Here is a 21,390-nt window from a genome sequence, read left to right as displayed (position 1 = left end):
AGGGCAGTTGGCATTCTCATTCACGCCTACACGCAACGTACCGCAAGATGCTGGGTTGGATGTTGAGACGCGGCGAGAACGCGCCAGAACCGGTCAATGATGGAGGTATTTATCGCATTCAGGCATAGCAGTTGAAGTAATTGACTTTGTTTACTAGACACCACGCAAATTGATCAACCGGATACCCCCGCGCCTGTTTTCGCTGCTAGAGCGTTCAAGAGTGCATTGTTTGGAACTCCAGCGCGACCTACCAACCAAGCTACAAGAGCAGTAGCAAAAGACAGAAACGATAAGACAGATCAAATGTCTCGAACCCCGCCTCGACCACAAGGAATTCTTTTGACCCCGGGCACCGGAACTACGAGACGAAAGCGCGTATCTTTTGGACAAGATGTCAAGAAGAATAACAATCTCAGCAAAGAGCCAGAAACGCGCCAACGCACACGATTGAACGACGCTTTGGAAAAGGCCTCAAAGTCCGTGAATCAGAAGAACACAACACAGCAAGACCAGGACGATTCTTCAGATGAGTGGGAAGAAGCTGACGACGAGGACTACTGCACACACGACATCACGGTTGATCTTAACGAGCCTCATTCGCAGTCGGGCAGATATTGGAAGGAGGAATTCGAGAAATACCACGAAGATGCGAAAGCCGAAATGGAGAAGCTACTCAAGTACAAGCAACTGGCAAAATCGTACGCCAAGCAAAAGGATGCGGAGGCAATTGAGCTCGCAGTCAAGCTCAAGGAAGAACAACAAAAAGTGATTGAGATGGAAAGGCAGATTGCTGAAGGTGCTTCCAAGATTGCATCAAAGCGAGTAGACAGATCAGACGAAGTCAGTTCCGAGTTATTATCGACACTCACGAAGCAAACAGCCCTGGCTGTGCAATATCGAACACGCGTACAAGAGCTTGAAGACCAACTTGAGGATTTCCTTCGAGAGCGGGAAGATGATGCGGACCCTAAAGACCGCAAGCGACGACAAGCGACATCACCCAGGACGCAGAAAACCCTTATCGAGACACAGCGTGAACTGAGACGAGCCCGAATGCAAGTCAAGGAAGTTGGCGAACTTCGTGAGCAGATATCTTCTTTGAAAAGTCAGCTCAGAGCGGCGGAGAAGCGTGCTACCAAGGCCGAGGCAATAAACGAGACGAAGAGTACGCAAGAAAAAACCGAAAACGAACCGATGCGCGAAGGTTCACGAGCACAAGAACTACGCGCCCAGCTTCGCGAAGCAAGGGAAGAAAACAAGAAGAAGGATGAGGAGTTGCGACAACTGAAACAAGAATTTGAAGCCTATCGTAATGAAACTCAAGCCCACAACGCGGACACCAATGGTGTTTTAGAACGAGCGCACTCCAAGATTGCAGAACTCAAGAAGGAAATCAGAATACTCAAGGCTGGGGACAATGATGCTCTTGAGCATAACGACAACGCAGCTCGGCCTAAGAGCTGGCATGTTCAGACAGACACAGGGCGTCTGGCAGAGGAAGCCTCAAAGCCCCGGATCATCGATTTAGATGACAGCACCAAGAATCGAAGACATGATATGGCACGACGAAGCTTTGACTTGGCCGACCTGGAAAATGAGACTATGGAGCTCAAGGCGACAGACCCAAACGTGCCCTCATTACGCCAGAAGTTTCACGAAGACGCTGTACCTAAAGTCACCAAATCGGATATCGGCACTTCGAAGCCAATATCGTCAAGTCTTGGTGATAAGCCAGACATTGGCCGGCCTAGATGGCAGCCATTCGTTCCGCGATCACCGAGAAATAGAGCATATCTTGGCGAAGAAATCACTAAGCGAATTGAGAATGGGGGTGCGACTCCCGGCCGAACTGGTTTGGATGACATCGCCGCGCCTGATCTGCCTGCATTGGCTAAGTCAATCGCTCGTTCGAAGCGAATCACATCTGGCGAGAAATCTGAAGAGAAGATTGACTTATTACATGATCACTATGCGCGTGTAGGAGGCCCGGATCCGAACAACAGCACATTCATGGTCAACGCGTCAAAGAGCGTGTTGCCGCCTGAGCGTAGAGCTGCTGCGATTGCAAGAATTGAACAGAGAATGGCGGAGAAGAAACGAGCGCGTGGAAGAAAGGCATATGACAAGGAGAATGTTCGACCCTGAGAATGATAATGTACATACGATGGATACCTTGGGTGTGAGACGAGTAAGTGAGGTGGGATACCCTGACTATTGACAATTGTTCGTCATACAGTCAAAATGACCGAATTGGATTGGCATTCGCATGGAGTTCAGGGGGTTTCCTCGATGGAATCCTTATTATTGGATTTACATGATGATGGTTGTCATGGTTTTGATAAGTAGTTTTTTTTATTTTAAATTTTGATGGTCTTATCTCTGAACGAGCTATTTTGATGCTCAACTTAACCTCTAAAAATACCTAAACTCATGATGCCTTCACAAATACTGCCACCAGATACGGCTAATGTCATTCAAGATGAGATTCTTGAATTAGAAAAGCGTCTCAAGGATGCTAAAGCACGTCTTAACAAGGTCCAGCCTTCGCCACCCCTATCTGTATCTACAGAGCGTAAGACTCATCTCAACCCATAGATAAGGACCATAACTCATGACTCATAGCTCATCTCGCCTCAACAACTCATTTTCTACTTCTTCTCTCAGACTCAGCACTTCCATTAGGCTCATTTGCTTTTAGCAGTGGTCTCGAGTCTTATCTTGCTCATGAACCGCGTGCCTCGGCATCGTTTGCCTCCTTTCTGCCTTCATCGCTCTCATCGTTCGCCGCGACAACACTACCCTTTGTCTTAGCAGCGCATCGCGACCCGGAGTCTCTTCCTCAGTTAGATGACCAGCTCGATGCTGCTATCATTTGTACTGTAGGTCGACGTGCGAGCGTTGCGCAAGGTCGTGCATTGCTGGGAATCTGGGAGCGGTCGTTCCGTGCGAGCTGCCCAGATGTTGATGGGCGGCCATTGAGGGAATTTGCAGCGTTGTTAAGACATGAAAGTCAGAATGAAGTGCCGCTTGTCTCTGCGCATCTAGCGCCACTGTTTGGAGCGATATGCGCGCTTGTAGGACTGGGTTTGCGACAGACAGCATATGTCTTCATGCTGAGTCATGTTAAGGCGTTGATATCTGCTGCGGTGCGAGCAAGTGTCTTTGGTCCGTATCAGGCGCAGAAGGTGTTGGCTGGGCAGCAAGTACAGAAGATGATCGACGATATGATCGACCGAGAGTGGAATACTCCCGTTGAAGAGGCTGGGCAAACAGTGCCTGTTATGGATTTATGGATTGGACGGCATGAGACATTGTACTCTAGAATTTTCAACAGCTAATATCGTGTGCTGCTTGTGGTATCATTATTGTAATACAAAATATCTATGCATTTCTAAATATCAATCAAAACGCCTTGTCCCTATTCATCATCGCTGTCGCTATCACTGCCATATGCCACCAAAGGTCCTGTCGTAGCCGCTGCTTTGGGTTTCGATGCTACCGAAACCTTGGCCTTATTGAGAGCCGCAAGGGTGCTGCCTGAGAAGATACCGCCAGTCTCTTGTTGAGGCTGAGGCTGAGGCTGTTGCTCTTCAACTTGAGCCGGTGGTTCGCCGGACTCTCCGGTTTCAATCATTGGTCGTTCCTGATATTCTACTTCGAATCCTGCTCGACCCAGGGGGTTTACTGCCTGAGTGCCTCGGGCAAAATGAATTTCATCGGGCGCCTCGTATCCCTCAAGACCATAACTGCTTTCGATCTTCCGTCGCTTTCTAGCTTCGGGATCTCGGCCTTCGATTTCAGCGACGAATTCTGCGGGAAGAGCTCTTCGTATAGCTTCAGCGGCTTGCTCCTCGATTTTGCGTGCCTCTCGAGCTTGCGCCATAGGGTTGGGATCGGCTGTTGCCCAGCGAACGTTGAGCACTTCCTCGTGGTCGAGAGACTGATGTGCCATGGCCTCTTTGGCAAATTCGGCATTGGCTTGGTTGACGTATGTGATGAAAGCGACACCTCGGGTATTGAGAACACGAACTATCATTGTTAGTAATAAGCCAATTGTGTGAGTCGGATGAGAACTTACTGCGCTCGACAGGGCCCCATTCTGCAAAGTGTCGCGCCACAATCTCTTCGATATCGTCTGTAACGTGAATCCTTCCAACATACACTGTCCTGTTCTGCCTCATAAAACTTCCGACACCACCCATGTCGTCTCGGTAATCGGAAAACTTGTCGCGTCCAAAGCAGTCGACATTGGGGTTGAAGTGATCGTATGTTCCAGGTAACCTGTGAAGGAAATCGCAGTCTTGACCTTTGGGACAAACGCCGCGCGCAAAGCGCAAACAGAAGTAGCTTCCAGGCATCGCGTCGGCCTTGGTATATCCGCTATCCTTGGCGACATTGCAGCGACCCTTCGCCTTGGTCTTCGATAGGTACTTGTCTTCTCGATCACCACCAGACCACTTGTTATACCAGATGTTGAAGATTGTACCGGTTTGAGGAGGGGGTTCTGATGTGACGAAATCGGGGTCGACTTGGGCTCGCGCGGGTCGCTTCTTCTTGCGAATGATCTTCTTGACGACTTTCTTTCCAGTTGGCGCTGCAACCTCGGCATTCGTTGTCGCTAACACCATGTCCTGTCCCTCTTGCTCGACGACCGGCGCCGTGTCGATTTGTTCTGCTGTATCGGCCATGATATCGAACGTGAAAGATGAGTCCTCGGAAGGTTGTTGTGATGGCAACGCGACGAGCCTGTGCTGATGATGCAAGGCTGTAAAAGATCCATTTCTGGGGAGAAATAAAGTGTCAGAAAGGGAAGGCGGTGAGATTGACCTCCCGCACCTGTGGAGCTTGATATTCGAATTCTGCCACCACTTCATCAGGCCTCTCAACCCCCACTCATGATTTAGATCTTGATCTGGCGCCTTTGATTCGGTTTATACTTTCTTGTGATTACTTTTTCTTACTGAACTGTTTCTAGAGACGCAAAGGCGTCTCAAACTACCGCCAATATGGTGAACATTACGGAAAAGATTAAGGAGTAAGTCCAGTCTTGAATATAATGGCGGGGCATTACTGACATAATAACAGGATTGAGGAGGAGATGAAGAGGACACAAAGTGAGTAAATCTACGATTATCAGACAACTTAGATGTTATATCCCTTTGTTGTACACTTAGAGGAGTTTGTCTGAAGATGAGACCTATAACAGTCGACCTTGGGAAATGCCTTAAGTTGTGACAGGTTGGAGGAATATAAAATCGTTACAGAGACTTCATAAGGCTTCGTGAATATTGACTAATATCTTTTTAGAGAACAAGGCGACTGGTATGTTGTCATGAAAATGATTTCTGAATGTTTTAATATTAACGGCCCCCAGAATATCATTTGGGTTTATTAAAAGGGTGGGTTTCGCATGCCATGGCGACAGGATTATCTCCTTCAAGACATTTATACTAACTGTCCTAGAAAACTCGCTCGACTAAGGGCACAGCTTCTAGAGCCCGGTCCTGGAGCTGGTGGTGGTGGTGGCTCAGGTTTTGATGTCAGCAAAAGTGGTGATGCGCGAATTGCTCTTGTTGGTTTCCCATCAGTAGGAAAATCGACATTCTTATCGAAAGTCACCAAGACGCGGTCCGAAGTCGCTTCCTATGCTTTCACAACCTTGACAGCTATTCCTGGCGTGCTCGAGTATGGCGGTGCTGAGATTCAGCTCCTCGATCTTCCCGGTATTATCGAGGGTGCTTCTGAAGGCAAGGGTCGAGGACGACAAGTTATTTCAGCCGCCAAGACCAGTGATCTTATTCTAATGGTTCTTGACGCTACCAAGAAAGCCGAGCAAAGAGCATTGCTCGAAGCTGAATTGGAAGCTGTTGGTATCCGCCTCAACCGAGAACCACCGTAAGTCCAACTGAGACAAGTTTGAATGGCTATTAATGTGAGACTTTAGCAACATTTACCTCAAGGTCAAGACAGCGGGTGGCATGAAAATCACATTCCAGTCTCCTCCCAAGAATCTGGACGAGAAGATGCTTTATAACATCCTCCGCGACTACAAGATTCTTAATTGTGAGGTTCTCGTCCGTGATGAGAACGCTACAGTCGACGACTTCATTGATGTTATCATGAAGGACCATCGAAAGTACATCAAGTGCCTGTACGTCTACAACAAGATTGACAGTGTCTCGCTTGACTTCTTGGACAAGCTAGCACGCGAGGATCATACAGTTGTCATGAGTTGTGAGCTAGACCTGGGTATCCAGGATGTTGTGGACAGATGTTGGAAAGAGCTTAAGCTGATCCGTATTTACACCAAACGCAAGGGTGCTGAACCAGACTTTGGTGAGGCGTTGATTGTGCGCAGTAACAGTACAATCGAGGATGTCTGTGACCGCATTCACAGGACTCTGAAGGACACGTTCAAGTATGCGTTGGTGTGGGGTGCGAGCGCAAGACATGTTCCTCAACGAGTTGGTCTGGCACACCCTGTGGCGGATGAGGATGTAGTGTATATCGTTAGTGCTTGGAAGGCATAGATATATATGCAAGTCTCTTGAAGTTGAACAAAATTCATTACCACACTCGACTTCATTCGTTGAAATTTAGAACTCAAAGGCATGTTTCATTGTTAAAGATCGTACATAAACCGGCCACCAGAAAAGAAAGGCAAGCCAAACCCTGTCATCGCATCATATCATTACAAGCCAAAGTTTCCATAACCTGTGTCACCAATACAATGTGTGTATGTGTACGTCAAGTGAACCCCTAACGCCCTTAACCTGACCTCCAACGGTTTAATTAACACCATGGGCTAGTGGTTCCTAGCAAACAAAAACAAAAGCCTTAACCATGAAAGGTGCACATGTTCTATCCGAAGAGAAGAGATACCGTTTATCTCTTACAATTGGAAAACAGCCTTGGCTGGTGCTGGCTTTGCCCCCAAGGGATTGTCGCCCTGGAGTTTCTTAGCGCTCGCTTGGGCGAACAAGGACTTAGGCTTAGCCCTGAAGGAGATGTTAGTTCATTGTTATTGTCTCAAGGGAGAAAGAATGACGAACTTGCTGGCGTGCTTGTTTCGTAGAGCATTGATCTTTGCAGAGCAAGGGCTCATAATGTTGTCTGAAGGCGAGACGTACTTGTTGGCACTGCTTCAGGGTTAGACTTTGATATTGAGTTGAGGTAGTTCAGAGTCACTCACGTCTCTTCCTCAGCCATCTTGGACTGGAGAACCTGGCGATGATACTCCATGCTCTTAACGTCCTTGGTAATTGGCTGCTCAATCATGGCAGCGTTGACGTCCTTATCGGCGAGAACCTTGGTCGACATGATGAAAGTGTTGTAAGAAGTTGTGAAGTAGAGACGTTCGTCTGAGAGAGTAATACTCGAGTGTAGAGAGAATAGAAGTTGATTTGCGATAACGCTCTTTGTTTGTGTATGAAGAAAAACAGTCGAGATGGATGTTGGGTTTCTTTAATGAAAAGATAGAGTGCCCTTGTATGAAATAGGTACAGACCATGCACAAGTGGTAGGAAATTAGCAGGCAAAGTAAACGGTGCCTCCTGTTGACAGGGCAACGGGCAATTAATGAAAAATGCAAGGATTTTGGGCAGTAGGGACCCGATGACGTTGGTTATTTCCGTGTTTTAGCAGGCGATAGAGGCCTGGAATGGTCGGTTACAGGGGACTCCACTGTGAGAAATGGCACGCTGAGGCCTGTGTTTTACGCTGGCTTGTCGTGAACAACGCATCATCACTGGGGTAATGGAATGGCATGACTTGCATCTGTATGAAGAAACTCTCAGGGATTAGATATTGACTCATTTAGAACGGAGACATCGCATTGATGGTTCTATGACACCCAATGAAAACTTAAGGGTGCTGGGACCTTTGAAACAACATGTTAACTATACCCAGTTGTTCTAAGTTATAATAGAGCTGTGATATTGTATATTACACTTGAGACTTCAAACATAATCAACTGTCATTGTGGACGGAGGATTCTCGGGAACTATGCCAATTATGCCGTCAACATGCCACGGATGGAATCAATGCCAATGCAGTTGCCCTAGGAAGCTCGAGGCTCCTTGCATTCAGATACCAACGGTAGGTAAACAGACATGTCCATATCAAAAGTTCATCTTCTGCAAGCAATTGAGTAATGGCTTTGTCATATTCAACGAATAGCATGTGAGGTATCATACATGTTTAATAATATAATAATTCGGATATTCAACTAGTTATGAGGCCGCCCTTCGGCCAATATCAAACAAACAATCAACAACATGCTGCCACGCCAGTCTTCGCTGTGACGACCAAAACCTACAGCTTAGCATTGTGCTTTATTCTAGCACCAGGCTGTGACCTCTCAACACCGTATTGCTTCAACAATTCCTCAGTCTTAGCTCGCTGTCTCTTGATTGTCGCTGTCGCCTCAGCGCTGCGCTTGTTCTCGTTACGTCCCAACTGCTGCAGATGCACCTCATCAGGTCCGTCAGCAAGGCGCAGCGTTCGGATACCTGCCCACATGTATGCCAAGGGTGTATCCTGGGAGACACCAGCGCCTCCGTAGGCCTGAACCGCACGGTCGATGACAGTGAGAGCAGTCTGGGGAATGAGAACCTTTGCTTCTGCGATCTCCTTGAGGGCCTTCTTGGGACCTAGGTCGTCCATCTTGATGGCGGCGTTAAGAACGATCAGGCGTGCGGCGTCGATTTCAATACGGGACTTGGCAATCCATTCGATGATGACACCGTGCTCGCGGAGGAGTTTGCCAAATGGTTTCTTAGACTCATCGTTGACGCGGAGGAGCATCCAGTCAAGAGCACGTTCAGCCTGGTCATTGTCAGATATTGGTTCAGATGCAGAATATTCAAGGCAAACTCACAGCGCCAATGCTACGCATAGCATGGTGAATACGGCCAGGGCCCAGACGACCTTGAATGATCTCAAATCCTCGTCCCTCACCGAGGACAAGGTTAGAGACAGGAACTCTGACGTTCTTGAAGGTGAGGTGTCCATGGCCATGAGGGGCATCATCGAATCCGTAGACCTTAAGCATGCGGTCGATGGTAATACCAGGTGTGTCGGCAGGTACCAGAACGACCGACTGTTGGCGGTAAGGGTCCTTATGGTTGGCATCTGTCTTACCCATGACGATGTAAATCTTGCATCGTGGGTCACCAGCACCGCTAGACCACCACTTCTGACCATTGAGAACGTACTCGTTACCCTCGCGACGGATGTCCAACTCAATATTTGTAGCGTCAGACGAAGCAATCTGAGGCTCTGTCATGAGGAAAGCCGAACGGATCTTGCCATCCATGAGAGGCTTCAACCACTGCTCCTTTTGAGCATCGTTGCCATACTTGGCCAACACTTCCATGTTGCCTGTGTCAGGAGCTGAGCAGTTGCATGCCTCCGAAGCAACATGTGAGCGTCCGAGCCACTCAGCCATGAGACCATACTCGAGGTTGGTATAGCCAGGAGACTCCTTGTAGTGACCCTTGGGGAGGAACATGTTCCAGAGACCGAGCTTTCTGGCCTTGGCCTTAAGGTCCTCGATGACGGAAGGGTGACCTTCCCAACGAGCATCACCCTCGCCGGCTTGGGCTTCTACAACAGGGTCGGCACTGATAAGAATTAGAGATGTAGTTGCGTGACTGTGAAAGGGGCAACTGACGGGATACATTCTTCCTCGACGAACTTGGCGACGAGGTCAAGTTGCTTCTTGGCAGCATCACTGACGCGATTGACAGCCTGAGTTATCAGTGTTAGTCTCACTATACTCTCGACTGGATTCAGGTTGAAGGCTTCTCACAATAAGTGGGATTCTCGCCGACATCGTAGTTGTCTATGGCCGACTTGTGCTAGATTATGGTATGGTGGATGTAATAAAGGGAGTGTAGTGTCACAAGGAACTGGAAGGTGTATCACAACAGCAGTGTTAGACAACGAAAAAAAATATAAGAAAGATGAGAGGAAGCAAGTCAAGATATGTAGAAACAAAGTACAAGCTACTGCAAATAATTCTACCCCAGGTTTGTCTCAAGCTCCAACTTCTCCGCACATCGTCGAATGTCCAGGTCAACGGAGCCGAGGTTCGCGGCTGCTGACTGTACATATTGGCCACTCACAGCTCGAGCTTCTCCAAGTGGATACGTTGGAAATCCGGGGTACAACTGCTATCATTGGAAGCCTCCACAGCCTCGGACAGACGTGGGTCTAAGCCGAGGAGCTCTGATAGCTGACTCGAGCTTCCCCGGTTATAGGCGACTCGACTGATGTACGAGACTGATAATGGCTCGATTTTTGATCTAATAATGGCCTGATTAGATGTATCTTCAAGTCAAGCCTAGGCATTGCTTCAAGACTCTAGCAGCTGACGCATTGACAGTCAAACACAGCTTATATCATATCACACTCGAGGAGAGTCAGAACAATTCAAAGACAGAACAAGTCGCATCCATGTATAAACACCAAGGAGAAATAAAAAAGACTAAACCCAGCTGCCTCTGTATGATACATCCAGGCAATATCAATGATCCACCACCGAGGAGAGCTACCCTCCTCTTCACTCAACACAATCACACACCTCCCCACATCCAATCAACGTCTTCCCATGCTACCCTTTAGCAAGCGCAGCCATCACGGTCATTCTCGATGTGAATGTTGATCGGGTCATCAAAGTCGCCGCTGAACTCTTCAGACTCTTCTTGGGCGAGAGCATTGCGAGCAATCACTGCAAATCGTTAGCTTTGTCAAGATGTCAGAGCATAGATACTTACCCTCAAAAGCCTGGTCGATGTTAATGGCTTCCTTAGCACTTGTCTCAAAGTAGGGAATGTCGCCCTTGGACTGACAAAAAGTCATGGCACGTTTGTTGGAAATCTTGACAATGTTAGTTCGTGATCACCAACACTTTCTGCTTACTTACCACTCGCTTGCTCTCCTCAACATCGATCTTGTTTCCAAGCACGACCTAAGTTTCGGATCAGTACTCTTCCTTCTTTCAAGCTAAGGGCCACTAACGAATGGGAAGTTGGGAGGGTCCCGAGGAGAAGCCTGGATGAGGAATTCATCTCTCCAGCTGTCCAGCGCCTCGAAACTCTTGGCATTGTTCACATCGTAGACCAAAACGCAGCAATCGGCACCTCGGTAGAACGCCACACCGAGGGATTGAAAACGTTCTTGACCTGCCGTATCCCAAAGCTATCCCAGAAAAGTCAGTCTACTGTCCCTCAAGGTGCAATCTTGTGTCCCTGTCCTACCTGCATGGTAACTTGTCGATCGTCAACGAGGACCTCTCGAGTTAGAAAGTCGGCGCCGATAGTGGCCTTGTAGCTCGCGCTAAACTTCTTGTTGACCTGTAATCACCGGATTGTCATCAGTCTGTTGAATTTTCGTCGATATTGGCTGAAGATGCGTACATATTGATTCATCAAGCTGGTCTTGCCAACACCGCTATCGCCCAGGATGATAACCTATTTTCACACTCATATCAATATTCAAGGTTCCTGACAAATTCTGGCGTGGTTTCCATCATCTCGCACCTTGAGAAGGACCTTCTTTCGAGAAGACATGGTGAATTATTGCTTCTGGACGAGAAGTGTTGTTCAATGACGTTATCTCGAGCGTTCCAGACGCAATGATCGAAGCGCCGCTGATTTTATACCCTCGATTCCTCTATTCTTCGGGTCGTGGGCTGTCTTCGAGGTGGACCAAAGCTTCTGCTGCTCTGATCGATGTGGAACTTAAATTCGACCGTCAATAATCGAGTTCGTAAAAGGTTGGTGTTTTGGAGATGGCAGCGGCAGATGACGGTGGGCGGAGGTACCAATGTCGCAGCCTTGCCCGTCGCTCGAGGTGATTCTACAGACTAGTCCGGGTTTAGATTAGCGGTATGCATAGGTCAGGAAAGTGGGGGTCGCAAACCGCTGGCGGTCTTGAGTTTGTGCAACTCCACGTGACATCATATGCACCTCTATCATGCGACTTTAAGCTTCTATGGACTAGCTTTCACAAGAACGTTCTAGTAGGGATCAACCTTCATTATCAGGTACGCAAAGCCTCATGGACCTGCCAACGAGGCTGAGACGGCTGAATTATGGCGGATGATGGCCTTCTCGACAAGGTCCACGCTCTGAGTGATCTCGAGCTGGCCTTACTCCTGTGTCTAATCAGTCGCGAACACTGTCTTGTCAGCACACCATCCGATGCTATCGACGACTTAATACAGGAGCTACAGCTTGTAGCTACAAAGACATTTGGCCTCAGTTGGGTCGTGATCCATTGCACTCCCTCTACGACGCTCGAAGATTTCGCATCTGCTCTTCTTCTGGGCAATGCGGCTTCTCCGTCTAGTCACTCCCCAACAGCATCGCGCCACCCCGATTCATACTTTACGTCGAGGCCATCAACGTCGCATCCGCGCACGCCCCTCAGTCCTCTAACACCCAGTGGTGCATTTACCTCTCGAATTGCCAATGTTGTTTTCGCAAAGAATCTCGATCGAGCACCCCAAGCTGTACAGATCCAAGCACTGGAACTTCTACGTACCCGTCGTATCTTTACACGAACATCTGTTCAAACGGCTCCGAAACAGTTCGTCTTTATCCCTGTCCTAGAGGCGGCGAGTGGAGGCGAAGCTCATGTGACGGCGCACTTGAACGATTTCTTATACATAGCCTATTGGCATAATCCCGAAGATGGATTCGTCAACTTGGAAGAGGCAGATGGCGGCAATGATGCCGATACTGCCTCCACGGGTAGTGTTGTGAAAAGGGGTCCTGGAGAAGAAACCAGCTCAGACCCACCTCTAATTGTCGAAAGTGTAGGTTCCCCTTATTTGATTTCTGTCCAGTCGCTGACTGTATTATAGGATATCAGTTATCTTGGTACACTCGGTAAAGAGGCACAAGTAGACGTCGAAATCACCCGCTACCAGATGAACATCGTCTCATTTCTTCGAATGCACCGAGCTGTTGCTGGAGGTATCAGTCCCACAGCCACAAAGCACTTCGGTCAACTCATGCGTTGTTTGGCTGCTTTGCATCGTCTAGACTTTGTAACACCAGCTCTTGTCGGCCTTGCTGCCCGCAAGGTGTACTTACACCGAATACAGCTGACTCCCCCAGAAAAGGAGAGGAGCATGCAATGGGGTAGTAGACTAGAAGCAGTAGAAGCCCTATTAGAAGATATCGGTCCCGAGGATGTGATTGAAGATGTCTTGGGCATGGTGACCGCGCCGGTCTAAGGCGGGTACCTTGTATTAATTAATTCTATAATAATCTACACGTCATGACAAGTCGAGGACTCCAGTTCCCCCCATGAAGCCAGTCACGGCTTACAATCTCGTCCATCTTTTGTTCATGATGCCGATGGTCCATCGCGTGATTTTGCCATATCCCAAATGTCGTTGCCGTTCCAAAAGAATCGGTCTAGTAGTAAAAGCAAAAGCCAGCATACATCTCCTTTCAACGCCTAATATCCTATGGTATAACTTAAGCAATCTGGTTGATCTTGCAAGACCAGCCGGAACCACCAGCAAGAAGAGGCAAACTGAGATAATATTAGTGAGGATCAAAAAAAGACGGAATCATAGAAACTTACCTAGCGCCGAGGCACCAGCCGAGCTCGTTGCCCTTGATCTTCTTGGCAATCTTGACCTCACGATCAATGGGCATTTCGTAACCACTGTGGAGGAGAGCCATCATGAAGTTGAGATCCAGGCACCACTCAGGTCGGTCATCCAACTCAGCCATAGCATCAGGGATGGTGGTGAAAACATCCCAACCAGACTTGCCCATGCAGACGGTCTGGGTAAGATCGTGCATCTCACGAAGAGTGAAGGAGTCGGGCATACCGAGGGGCTTAGTGCGGTCGAAGAAGTAGGAGAAGATGTAGACATCCTCCTTGGTGAAGGTCTTGGACAGCAGAGGCTGGTGAATACCGTTGAAAGAGCAAGGAGCGAGCTTGCACTCCTCATCCTTGTTGAGAATCTTCTCAGCAAGGTTTCGGCACTGAGCGGGAGCAGGTTGCGAGGGACCAACGAAGGTAACTTCAACAGGCTCCTCACTACCAGCAAGAGTGACCTCAACAGTCTTGTTCATGCCGGGGGCGATGCAAGGGTTAACAATAGGTTGCTTTACCCAGGCCTTGTCGGTGTTCTTGGACTCGATATCCTTGATAAGAGCGCCATGGATGGCCTTGCGGGCAGCCATAAGACCATAGCCCAAGTGAGAGTGCTGGTAGAGCTCGAAGTGACGACCACCGAAGTCGAGATCGTACTTGTGGTCACCCTCAGCAAGCTTCTCAGGCATTCCACCGTTAGCGGCGCCCTTGAAGGTAGGCTCGAAAACGATCTGAGTAGAACCACCACCAAGATCGAAAACAGCGGCCGTCTCGCTCTTATCGGGACCGCCAATCTTGCCGAGAAGGTAGTTGGTGGTAATCCAAGCATAAACACCCTCGAGAGAACCGTCCATGATAACGACACCCTCGTTCTCCTTGTCAACAACGGGGAAGGGGTAATCCTGCTCGAGGTGTCGTCGGACTTCAGCAAGAATAGCATCGGAGGCTTCCTTGCCAATCATTCGAAGACCAGCGGTGGCCTTGACGGCAACAGGAGTGCAGCCTTTGAGGGCGTTGGGAACGGTATCCATAGCGACCTTCATGAGGGGATCAAGACTCTTGGCAGCGGCCACAGGGTCGCCGTTATACTTGCTGAGGCCACCGACATCCTTCTCGGTCATCTTGAACTCCTCATGCTCGAGTTCGGGGGTAGCACCACAGTTGTTGAACTTGTAGACGTGGATTCGTGAACCAGTGCTGCCGGCGTCGATCATGAGAACGTACTGGACAATGGGCTTGTCCTTGGAGTACGACTTTGTGCATCGTTCGGTACCGTAGGAAGAATCTGAGGGAGACTGACCATTGTTGCCCTGCGCAGGATGAGTGACTGCTTCTCGTTAGCATAATGCGATTCGGACTCTCGGTCGATTGCTGCTACTACCTCCACTAGGCGTACCTTCGTGATACACTTCAACACCCTTAGGGGAGATAAAGTAGAAGAGGGTAACAATCGCAAAAACGATGGCGGCAGTCTTAATCCACCTCGTCCGCTGGGACTGTGTCATCCAAGACTCCTTCATCCTGCCAATAATGCCTTGTCTCTTGGGCTTGAACTTGTATCGGTCTGGTTTCTCGTGAGGGTCGAAGACAGGGAACTTTGATGAGGGCGGCGATGTGGGTGTTCTCATGAGCGCGGGTCTCACGAGAAGGGGAGATAAGATTGTGGTGTCGGGGCTGTCTGTTTAAAGAAGGGACTGGACTCGGTCGACCATCGGATAATTCTAGGGAGGGAGGGAGCGGTACACTTCGAAACGAGGGTTGGATTGGGAGGAAGAACGGGATTGGAGCGTGGCGGGGGAAAAAAAAAAAAAGAATAAATTAAAAGGGATGAGATGAGATTTTGGTTGTTGGCTGTTGACAAGCTGGCTCTCTCTTTCAGTTGCAGACCGATAACACCGATACAATAGAAAGGGGGGCAAAGATAGTTTTCGTGAGAGACGGAAATGGTTTGGTTTGCGTGATACAGCCAATCTGCATGCTTAAAAATTGAGGCTCCACACGCACCTCCACGGCCACAGCGATAGTGCCCGTCCAGCTGGCGCATCTGTCAGGGGCTTGGAGGATCAATTTTTAGGGGAGACAAGCGAAAAGCCCCTGAAAGCCCAGGGGAGAGAGCGAAACGCTAATTTTAGATGCCCCACCAATTGTCAAGATGCGACTTTTGATGTCATGAAGTTTGAACAGATTAGAAAAGGCAGAGAAGATATACAGTTACAATTATTCAATACTTCATCATAGTCTTCTGGCTCATTGTGTTTAACCTCTGATTATCTTATGATTATAGTATATAGACTCAACTGCGCCTCTTTTCTAGGTAGACTTTCTCCGTCAGCGCCATTAGAATGTTCCAGTTTCAAGTGAAGGCGTACGCAATGTTGGCTGCCTCACTTTCATACTTGCAATTCCTAGAATCCTCAAACTCGACCTGTTCAACCCGTAATAGCCACAACCTTCATTCTCAAAGCCCTAGTCAAACCTTCATAAAACCATAACTGCCTCTTGCGACTAAATCTCTGCGATCCTTACCAGCCAAGAAAACCACATTTCTCTCACCCCAAGAGACAGAAAATGGACGTCCAACTCTTTGTCTATGACCTTTCACGAGGCATGGCTCGTCAAATGTCCATGGGTCTTCTGGGCTTTCAGCTCGATGCCATCTATCACACCTCTATAGAGCTCAACGGCAAAGAGTATGTCTATGATGGAGGCATTATCGCAATTAGACCAGGCTCGTCACACCTTGGACAACCCTTGGAGAAGATCCATCTCGGCACAACGAGTCTGCCCATGGATGTAATAGAAGAGTTTCTCGACTCTCTACGACCAATTTTTACACTAGAGGTAATGCCCTTGCTGCATGTTTTGTTTACTTATCTAACGATGCACAGGCCTATGACCTTTTCCATCACAACTGCAATAATTTCAGCGATTCGTTCGCAAACTTTCTATTAGGGAAGGGTATCCCAGAGCACATTGTTAAGATGCCACAGGCTGTTCTCGACTCGCCCATGGGCCGTATGCTTCTTCCTCGGCTTACTCAAGGTATCAACGCTGGAAGGCAAAATGGCTCTATTCTTGGACTTCAACAGAGCGCTCAGACGCCAAGTGCACCAAAGCATGGCGTCAAGAATGTTTCCAATTCTGCTGACTTCGATCGTTTGATGCACGAGGCAAAGAACTCATGTGCTGTCGTCTTCTTTACATCAGCGACATGCCCGCCTTGCAAAGTCCTCTACCCAATTTATGACGAGCTTGCAGAAGAAGTTGGTGAGAAAGCCACATTGATCAAAGTCGATATCGCACAACCTCAAGCCCACGAAATCGGAAGCCTATATTCAATCAGAGCGACACCAACCATCGTGACATTCCTGCGTGGTGAGGAGGAAAATAGGTGGTCGGGAGCTGACCCAGCTGCTCTTCGAGGAAATGTCCAGCTTCTAGTGCAAATGGCATATCCTGTCCATCCTCATGAGAGACTCCGGCTTCCTAACTTTTCTAATCCCAACACAAAGCCTGTCCTTTACTCAAAGGTTCCTCCGCTGGATAAACTCATGTTTAAGATGGGTGACGAAGTTGCTAGGAAGCCAGAAGTTCAGGCTCTCAAGAAATACCTAGAGGATCGGACAAAGGATGGTCCTTCAAGTGCAGTCATTCCAGAGATGGGCCACTTGTCGGGTCTTGTCAGGGATTCAGTCACAACACTCCCCATTGATAATCTCTTCACTATCGTTGACTTATTCAGATGCGCTCTTTCGGATCCCAGAGTCAGTGGATACTTTGCTGAAGAAAAGAACCATGAGACAGTCCGGACTGTGTTGGACTTCGTGAATCAACAAACGCAATGTCCTTATGCCCTTCGCCTCGTCACGCTGCAGATGGCCTGCAACTTCTTCTCGACGCCCCTATTTTCTGACGAAATCATGCGAGATAGCTCGTTACGTGCTGCGGTCATTCTTCTCGTCTCTTCGAGTTTCCTTGACGAAAGCCATAACAACGTACGAGTTGCTGGTTCATCTCTCCTCTTCAACTTGTCACTGGCAAACCGCCGGGCCAGAAAGGAGTCGAAACCCATTCTTTCAGGAGATGACGAGATAGAGCTTGCTGCGTCAGTGGTCGAGGCCATCTCCTTGGAAGAAAAGTCAGCAGATGCATTACATGGAATGCTTCTGGCTTTGGGTCACTTGATTTATGGTACACCACTCGATGGTGATCTCCCCGACCTTCTTCAGACAGTGGGTGCGGAGGATAACATCCTAGGCAAAAGGTCCAAATTCCCTGATGAAAAGCTTATCACGGAAGTCGGAAAAGAGCTTCTGGGCAAGGGGCTTAGGAAGCCATAGTCTTCTTTCAATCTTACCTTCTGGTTACGAACAGTTAATCATTGCTCACGACCTCGTGGCAAAGTACGTTTGTCTATACCCTAGTTATAGAATGGGTTAGCCTGCCTTCTGAAGTACACGTTTGTTCTCTTCAGAGCACGAAGAACGATAAGCATCTAGATGTGTGTTTTCAAAGGATGGCGTCACCTCGCTGCTTAACGATATTTCTTTTTGGAAGGGTGAAAGTGTCAGATAAAGGCAAGGGCCGCATGAGCATATCGACAAGATGACCATACCTGACCTCTGACGAATTGACTTGTTGGTATGCCGTGTTAAATATTTTCACATTGGATCATGACGTCAGGTTATTTAAGTGATTCAATCAGTTTGTGCTCCTGTATAAATAAACGGGTTGAAGCCCACTCTGTAAGAGGCATTGATTTTCTTCAAGGTCTTCTGACAAGTTCTCTAACTAGAAATATTTACTGTGACAATAATAAGAACACACACATCTTCATTACGAGCTCAGTGACACTAGGATTTCAGCTCAATGAAGCCACTTGAACTCTTCGTCCGCAAAGGCATCTCGGTACCTGGTTTAAAAGGTTGTTCATGAATGTATGCTCTCAATTACTCGGTCCGCATCTCCATCTGATTTGCTATCATCGTCTGTCAGATCAATGTTGGTTGTGCTCACAAGCAAACCAGCAATGAGGCCAAGAAGCCGCACTTTCCCTGCATATAGTATTAAATCCAATTATATCGTTTTTTATGCTTGACTTGTAAGGTACGAGTCAGGCAATCCTTTTGTGGTACATTGAGTTCATGGTTGAGATCTCCCTCTGTTGACACTCGACAGTGCCAAGTCAACCAGATGCGAAGTTCCACAAAATGGAATGAATTTAGTAGGTGTGTAAGCAGTATTCAGTGCTTTTGAAAGCAAGGACGGGCTTGAATATTTGGTCAGAACGATTTGTGTAGATGAAAGTTTAGTGCGGAATACCATCATCTAACACTCTACAGCACCGTACTCCGTATAGCTTCCATCATGATCAACTGGGCCTGTGACCACCACAATCTGCCAATACCATAAACTCACTGCACAGCATAAGTCCCGAGTTTCAGCCTCATCAAAAAGCTGACCCAAGAGGTTGGATCGTGTGACAGATCGGTATCGCGAACGAAAATCGGAAACACTAACGTGGCGTCTTTTTGAAAAAGATTGAAATAATGACGATCCATCTGGTACGGCATTTTAGCCCGATTCTGGCTCAGACCCAGCAAAGTGTCTCTTGACCGGAGTAGTCTTGATTGAGGTTACAGTCTAGTTTCCGTACTTATACGGCGGTAGAGTGACGAGTGACTGGACACAAACACGTCACCCTCTGCATGAGAAAGGACTAAACCTGGTTCCTGGCATATGCCTCAAACCGCCACCAGAGAGATGATATTCGAGTCTGTCTCTATCGGGCAAGAACTAGCTGATGGTGTTTGAGCTAAACATTCCCTGTCCTGTTGAGCCGCCTGTCGACTGGAATACGGAGCCGTTTTAATTCTGACTACCTAGTGGCATCAAACTTCATCTTTCTCGGATTCCTTTGAGCCAAAATGCATGGCCAACGTCATTCGTTGCTTTCTGATTTTGAAAATGCTAGATTACCATTTCGGGACGATCATACAGATGCTACGGGTTCACTCCTTTGCGCTTGTATTTCACCCCTCGCTGATCACCTTCATATCGGACTCTCTTGTTGGAGGTTCCAAACTTCCCCGTGCTGTGATGCCAAGGGCCCAAAAATACATGATCGACTCTTTCTATAGAACTTCTTCCATAAGCCACCTGATCTAGTTTCGTGAATTGAAGACTAGCTCACATTGGATGCGATGCTACCAACGTCACGCTGGAAACTTTACATTCTTGTACCCTATCCATCATCAGCCAGGCGGGAAAAGTCAGAAACTCGCTGTTTAAATGCCACCATTACCGTTTTCGATCATTCAGTCTTCCTGGCGACAACCTTAGCAGTATTGAAATCTAGTGATGTGATGGAAAACAAAGAGCCTCTTCCTTTGGTAATACATGTTTTCAGTCACCATATTTTAAAGAGTCAGCATCTTCCACTTCATACCACAAAAGTCCAAGCCCTTACAAAGCATACTACATTCCAAACACACAATCCCAAACAATGGCTTTGTCTGCAGAGGCTATCATCTCTATCGTGGGGACTCTCATCAACCTCCCAAGTTGTGTCTTGGCGTTCTACCATATGTGTAAGGGGCAGAAAAAGGACCACCACAGGGGCACTCGAGGTATATGGACGCCGTGGTTGTCTCAGTGTTTCTAACACGAAACTGATCTATTCCAACGGATATCGAACAAGGACATAACCTTTCCCAACGAATGACACAGTATCCTGAAAATCATTCTCGTTGGAACCACCATCCAGATTACCCCAGTCCATGTGTTTCGTACATCGTTCCATCTCGCTTTCGAGGTGATGATCGAGTACAGCGAGGTCCTGCATGGACCTTCTGATGGCCGTTGAGGTGCTTAGTTAAGCTTCAGGTAGAAACCTGAAATCAGTTGAGGCTACAAATGTCCGGTCATTGTGTTTTTTTTTAATATGTTGGTCTTCCTATATCACGATAGTTTGGAGAGTGAAAGGTTGCTGTTTTGAGTCTTGATTTCCTTGTTGTGTTGGTTCTTTAACAAGCAGGTAATATTTCTCAAATCCCCACGGAGATCTTTGAGATTTCTTGTAAGTACATATTTTAATATAATGGTATCACGATCATTATAACAACTTCACCACCTTCCGTACCATTCAGAAAGCCTGATCCAGATGGACTTCATCTGGAGCATAGGGTAAATGTTTGCCCAGACCCATAACCCAACCACCTGTTGAAGTTTTGGTGGAGCAGAATCTCTGCTGACTAACCGAGACGGCAGCCCCACTCAGAAATTCTTGGGGTATATAAACTCGCACTTTTCCCGATCTCTTTTACTTTTGCTCCCTAGATCAAAAAGCATTTTTTTAATGTTTTCTGAGCCGCCACGACCTTCACCCGACCTCTGGGTCACCTCCCACGGTGTCGCGTTGCCTTTCCCATTGCGGGAAACGCTCAGTAGATTATAACCCTTGGATATAGGAAATTCTCCGTCAGGTCGTTGTTTCGCAACGATGTCTGTAGGCGGTGTAATGCCAAGAAGGGGGGACATTCCATCATCCTGAAAAGGATTTCGTAGTAAATATCGTGCTGCTGATATTGATCAGTGTGACGTCGCGTAAACGCGTGCTGCTCATGAGTTCCTGTTTGGCAGATGGTCGTCAACTGTAAAATTCTGCGTCGTGAACTTAGCACTGCTACGCGAACTCTCGTTTCGAGATACTGCTCCTTAGCCTGAGTCTCGACTTCGTTCATGCAGATCAAGACCTAAGCGAGCTTT

At 47.9% G+C, this 21,390-nt stretch overlaps 9 protein-coding genes across 9 annotated transcripts; 4 read left to right on the top strand and 5 right to left on the bottom strand.

Moving 5' to 3' along the window:
• Positions 1–47: 47 nt before the first annotated feature.
• BKA55DRAFT_511450 (spindle pole body formation-associated protein-domain-containing protein) lies at positions 48–3,338 on the top strand (the record flags this gene model as incomplete). Its single annotated transcript, XM_046187710.1, has 4 exons — positions 48–105; positions 158–2,047; positions 2,459–2,572; positions 2,623–3,338. 4 exons carry the CDS (start codon positions 48–50, stop codon positions 3,336–3,338), a joined length of 2,778 nt encoding a protein of 925 aa, XP_046049253.1.
• On the bottom strand, positions 3,313–4,757 carry BKA55DRAFT_568372 (uncharacterized protein). Its single transcript, XM_046192816.1, has 2 exons — positions 4,079–4,757; positions 3,313–4,029 (listed from the first exon to the last, which is right to left on the bottom strand). Exons 1-2 carry the CDS (start codon positions 4,686–4,688, stop codon positions 3,419–3,421), a joined length of 1,221 nt encoding a protein of 406 aa, XP_046049252.1. The 5' UTR covers positions 4,689–4,757; the 3' UTR covers positions 3,313–3,418.
• A 124-nt stretch (positions 4,758–4,881) lies between these two features.
• Positions 4,882–6,587, top strand: BKA55DRAFT_367020 (putative GTP-binding protein). Its single transcript, XM_046185876.1, has 6 exons — positions 4,882–5,035; positions 5,086–5,114; positions 5,308–5,322; positions 5,375–5,399; positions 5,464–5,895; positions 5,945–6,587. The coding sequence occupies exons 1-6, from the start codon at positions 5,007–5,009 to the stop codon at positions 6,528–6,530; spliced, it is 1,116 nt and encodes a 371-aa protein (XP_046049251.1). The 5' UTR covers positions 4,882–5,006; the 3' UTR covers positions 6,531–6,587.
• Positions 6,588–6,892: 305 nt separating this feature from the next.
• BKA55DRAFT_690170 (uncharacterized protein) lies at positions 6,893–7,320 on the bottom strand (the record flags this gene model as incomplete). Its single annotated transcript, XM_046199461.1, has 3 exons — positions 6,893–6,998; positions 7,053–7,139; positions 7,193–7,320. 3 exons carry the CDS (start codon positions 7,318–7,320, stop codon positions 6,893–6,895), a joined length of 321 nt encoding a protein of 106 aa, XP_046049250.1.
• A 767-nt stretch (positions 7,321–8,087) lies between these two features.
• BKA55DRAFT_568368 (acyl-CoA dehydrogenase/oxidase) lies at positions 8,088–10,230 on the bottom strand. Its single transcript, XM_046192815.1, has 4 exons — positions 9,812–10,230; positions 9,674–9,750; positions 8,879–9,623; positions 8,088–8,826 (listed from the first exon to the last, which is right to left on the bottom strand). The coding sequence occupies exons 1-4, from the start codon at positions 9,833–9,835 to the stop codon at positions 8,314–8,316; spliced, it is 1,359 nt and encodes a 452-aa protein (XP_046049249.1). The 5' UTR covers positions 9,836–10,230; the 3' UTR covers positions 8,088–8,313.
• On the bottom strand, positions 10,231–11,875 carry BKA55DRAFT_568364 (small GTPase superfamily). The gene is made up of 7 exons (XM_046192814.1): positions 11,544–11,875; positions 11,421–11,474; positions 11,262–11,357; positions 11,023–11,202; positions 10,928–10,972; positions 10,779–10,881; positions 10,231–10,732 (listed from the first exon to the last, which is right to left on the bottom strand). Exons 1-7 carry the CDS (start codon positions 11,571–11,573, stop codon positions 10,623–10,625), a joined length of 618 nt encoding a protein of 205 aa, XP_046049248.1. The 5' UTR covers positions 11,574–11,875; the 3' UTR covers positions 10,231–10,622.
• Positions 11,876–11,963: 88 nt separating this feature from the next.
• Positions 11,964–13,235, top strand: BKA55DRAFT_568360 (uncharacterized protein). Its single transcript, XM_046192813.1, has one exon. It carries the CDS (start codon positions 12,098–12,100, stop codon positions 12,869–12,871), a length of 774 nt encoding a protein of 257 aa, XP_046049247.1. The 5' UTR covers positions 11,964–12,097; the 3' UTR covers positions 12,872–13,235.
• On the bottom strand, positions 13,236–15,511 carry BKA55DRAFT_568358 (nucleoside phosphatase family-domain-containing protein). The gene is made up of 3 exons (XM_046192812.1): positions 15,020–15,511; positions 13,603–14,950; positions 13,236–13,551 (listed from the first exon to the last, which is right to left on the bottom strand). The coding sequence occupies exons 1-3, from the start codon at positions 15,249–15,251 to the stop codon at positions 13,494–13,496; spliced, it is 1,638 nt and encodes a 545-aa protein (XP_046049246.1). The 5' UTR covers positions 15,252–15,511; the 3' UTR covers positions 13,236–13,493.
• A 680-nt stretch (positions 15,512–16,191) lies between these two features.
• BKA55DRAFT_512218 (PUL domain-containing protein) lies at positions 16,192–17,963 on the top strand (the record flags this gene model as incomplete). The annotated part of the gene is made up of 2 exons (XM_046187787.1): positions 16,192–16,464; positions 16,512–17,963. The coding sequence occupies 2 exons, from the start codon at positions 16,192–16,194 to the stop codon at positions 17,961–17,963; spliced, it is 1,725 nt and encodes a 574-aa protein (XP_046049245.1).
• Positions 17,964–21,390: the final 3,427 nt, after the last annotated feature.

The sequence above is a fragment of the Fusarium redolens genome, assembly GCF_020744475.1.
Source record: "Fusarium redolens strain MPI-CAGE-AT-0023 chromosome Unknown BKA55scaffold_8, whole genome shotgun sequence".
Lineage (NCBI taxonomy): Eukaryota > Fungi > Ascomycota > Sordariomycetes > Hypocreales > Nectriaceae > Fusarium > Fusarium redolens.
Note: the sequence above shows the minus strand (reverse complement) of the source record. Positions and strands in the feature narration are given on the sequence as shown.

Coding starts and splice junctions, on each gene's coding strand:
- BKA55DRAFT_367020 (XM_046185876.1), top strand. CDS start 5,007: ATGGTGAACATTACGGAAAAGATTAAGGA. Junction 5,036..5,085: donor ATTACGGAAAAGATTAAGGA/GTAAGTCCAGTC, acceptor ACATAATAACAG/GATTGAGGAGGAGATGAAGA. Junction 5,896..5,944: donor CGCCTCAACCGAGAACCACC/GTAAGTCCAACT, acceptor GTGAGACTTTAG/CAACATTTACCTCAAGGTCA.
- BKA55DRAFT_568372 (XM_046192816.1), bottom strand. CDS start 4,688: ATGGCCGATACAGCAGAACAAATCGACACGGCGCCGGTCGTCGAGCAA. Junction 4,030..4,078: donor ATGGGGCCCTGTCGAGCGCA/GTAAGTTCTCAT, acceptor TAACAATGATAG/TTCGTGTTCTCAATACCCGA.
- BKA55DRAFT_568368 (XM_046192815.1), bottom strand. CDS start 9,835: ATGTCGGCGAGAATCCCACTTATT. Junction 9,751..9,811: donor CGGCGAGAATCCCACTTATT/GTGAGAAGCCTT, acceptor CTGATAACTCAG/GCTGTCAATCGCGTCAGTGA. Junction 9,624..9,673: donor GTCGAGGAAGAATGTATCCC/GTCAGTTGCCCC, acceptor AATTCTTATCAG/TGCCGACCCTGTTGTAGAAG.
- BKA55DRAFT_568358 (XM_046192812.1), bottom strand. CDS start 15,251: ATGAGAACACCCACATCGCCGCCCTCATCAAAGTTCCCTGTCTTCGAC. Junction 14,951..15,019: donor TGTTGAAGTGTATCACGAAG/GTACGCCTAGTG, acceptor AACGAGAAGCAG/TCACTCATCCTGCGCAGGGC. Junction 13,552..13,602: donor GGCTGGTGCCTCGGCGCTAG/GTAAGTTTCTAT, acceptor ATATTATCTCAG/TTTGCCTCTTCTTGCTGGTG.
- BKA55DRAFT_568364 (XM_046192814.1), bottom strand. CDS start 11,573: ATGTCTTCTCGAAAGAAGGTCCTTCTCAAG. Junction 11,203..11,261: donor ATCGACAAGTTACCATGCAG/GTAGGACAGGGA, acceptor TTTCTGGGATAG/CTTTGGGATACGGCAGGTCA. Junction 10,973..11,022: donor ACCCTCCCAACTTCCCATTC/GTTAGTGGCCCT, acceptor TCCGAAACTTAG/GTCGTGCTTGGAAACAAGAT.
- BKA55DRAFT_568360 (XM_046192813.1), top strand. CDS start 12,098: ATGGCGGATGATGGCCTTCTCGACAAGGTCCACGCTCTGAGTGATCTC.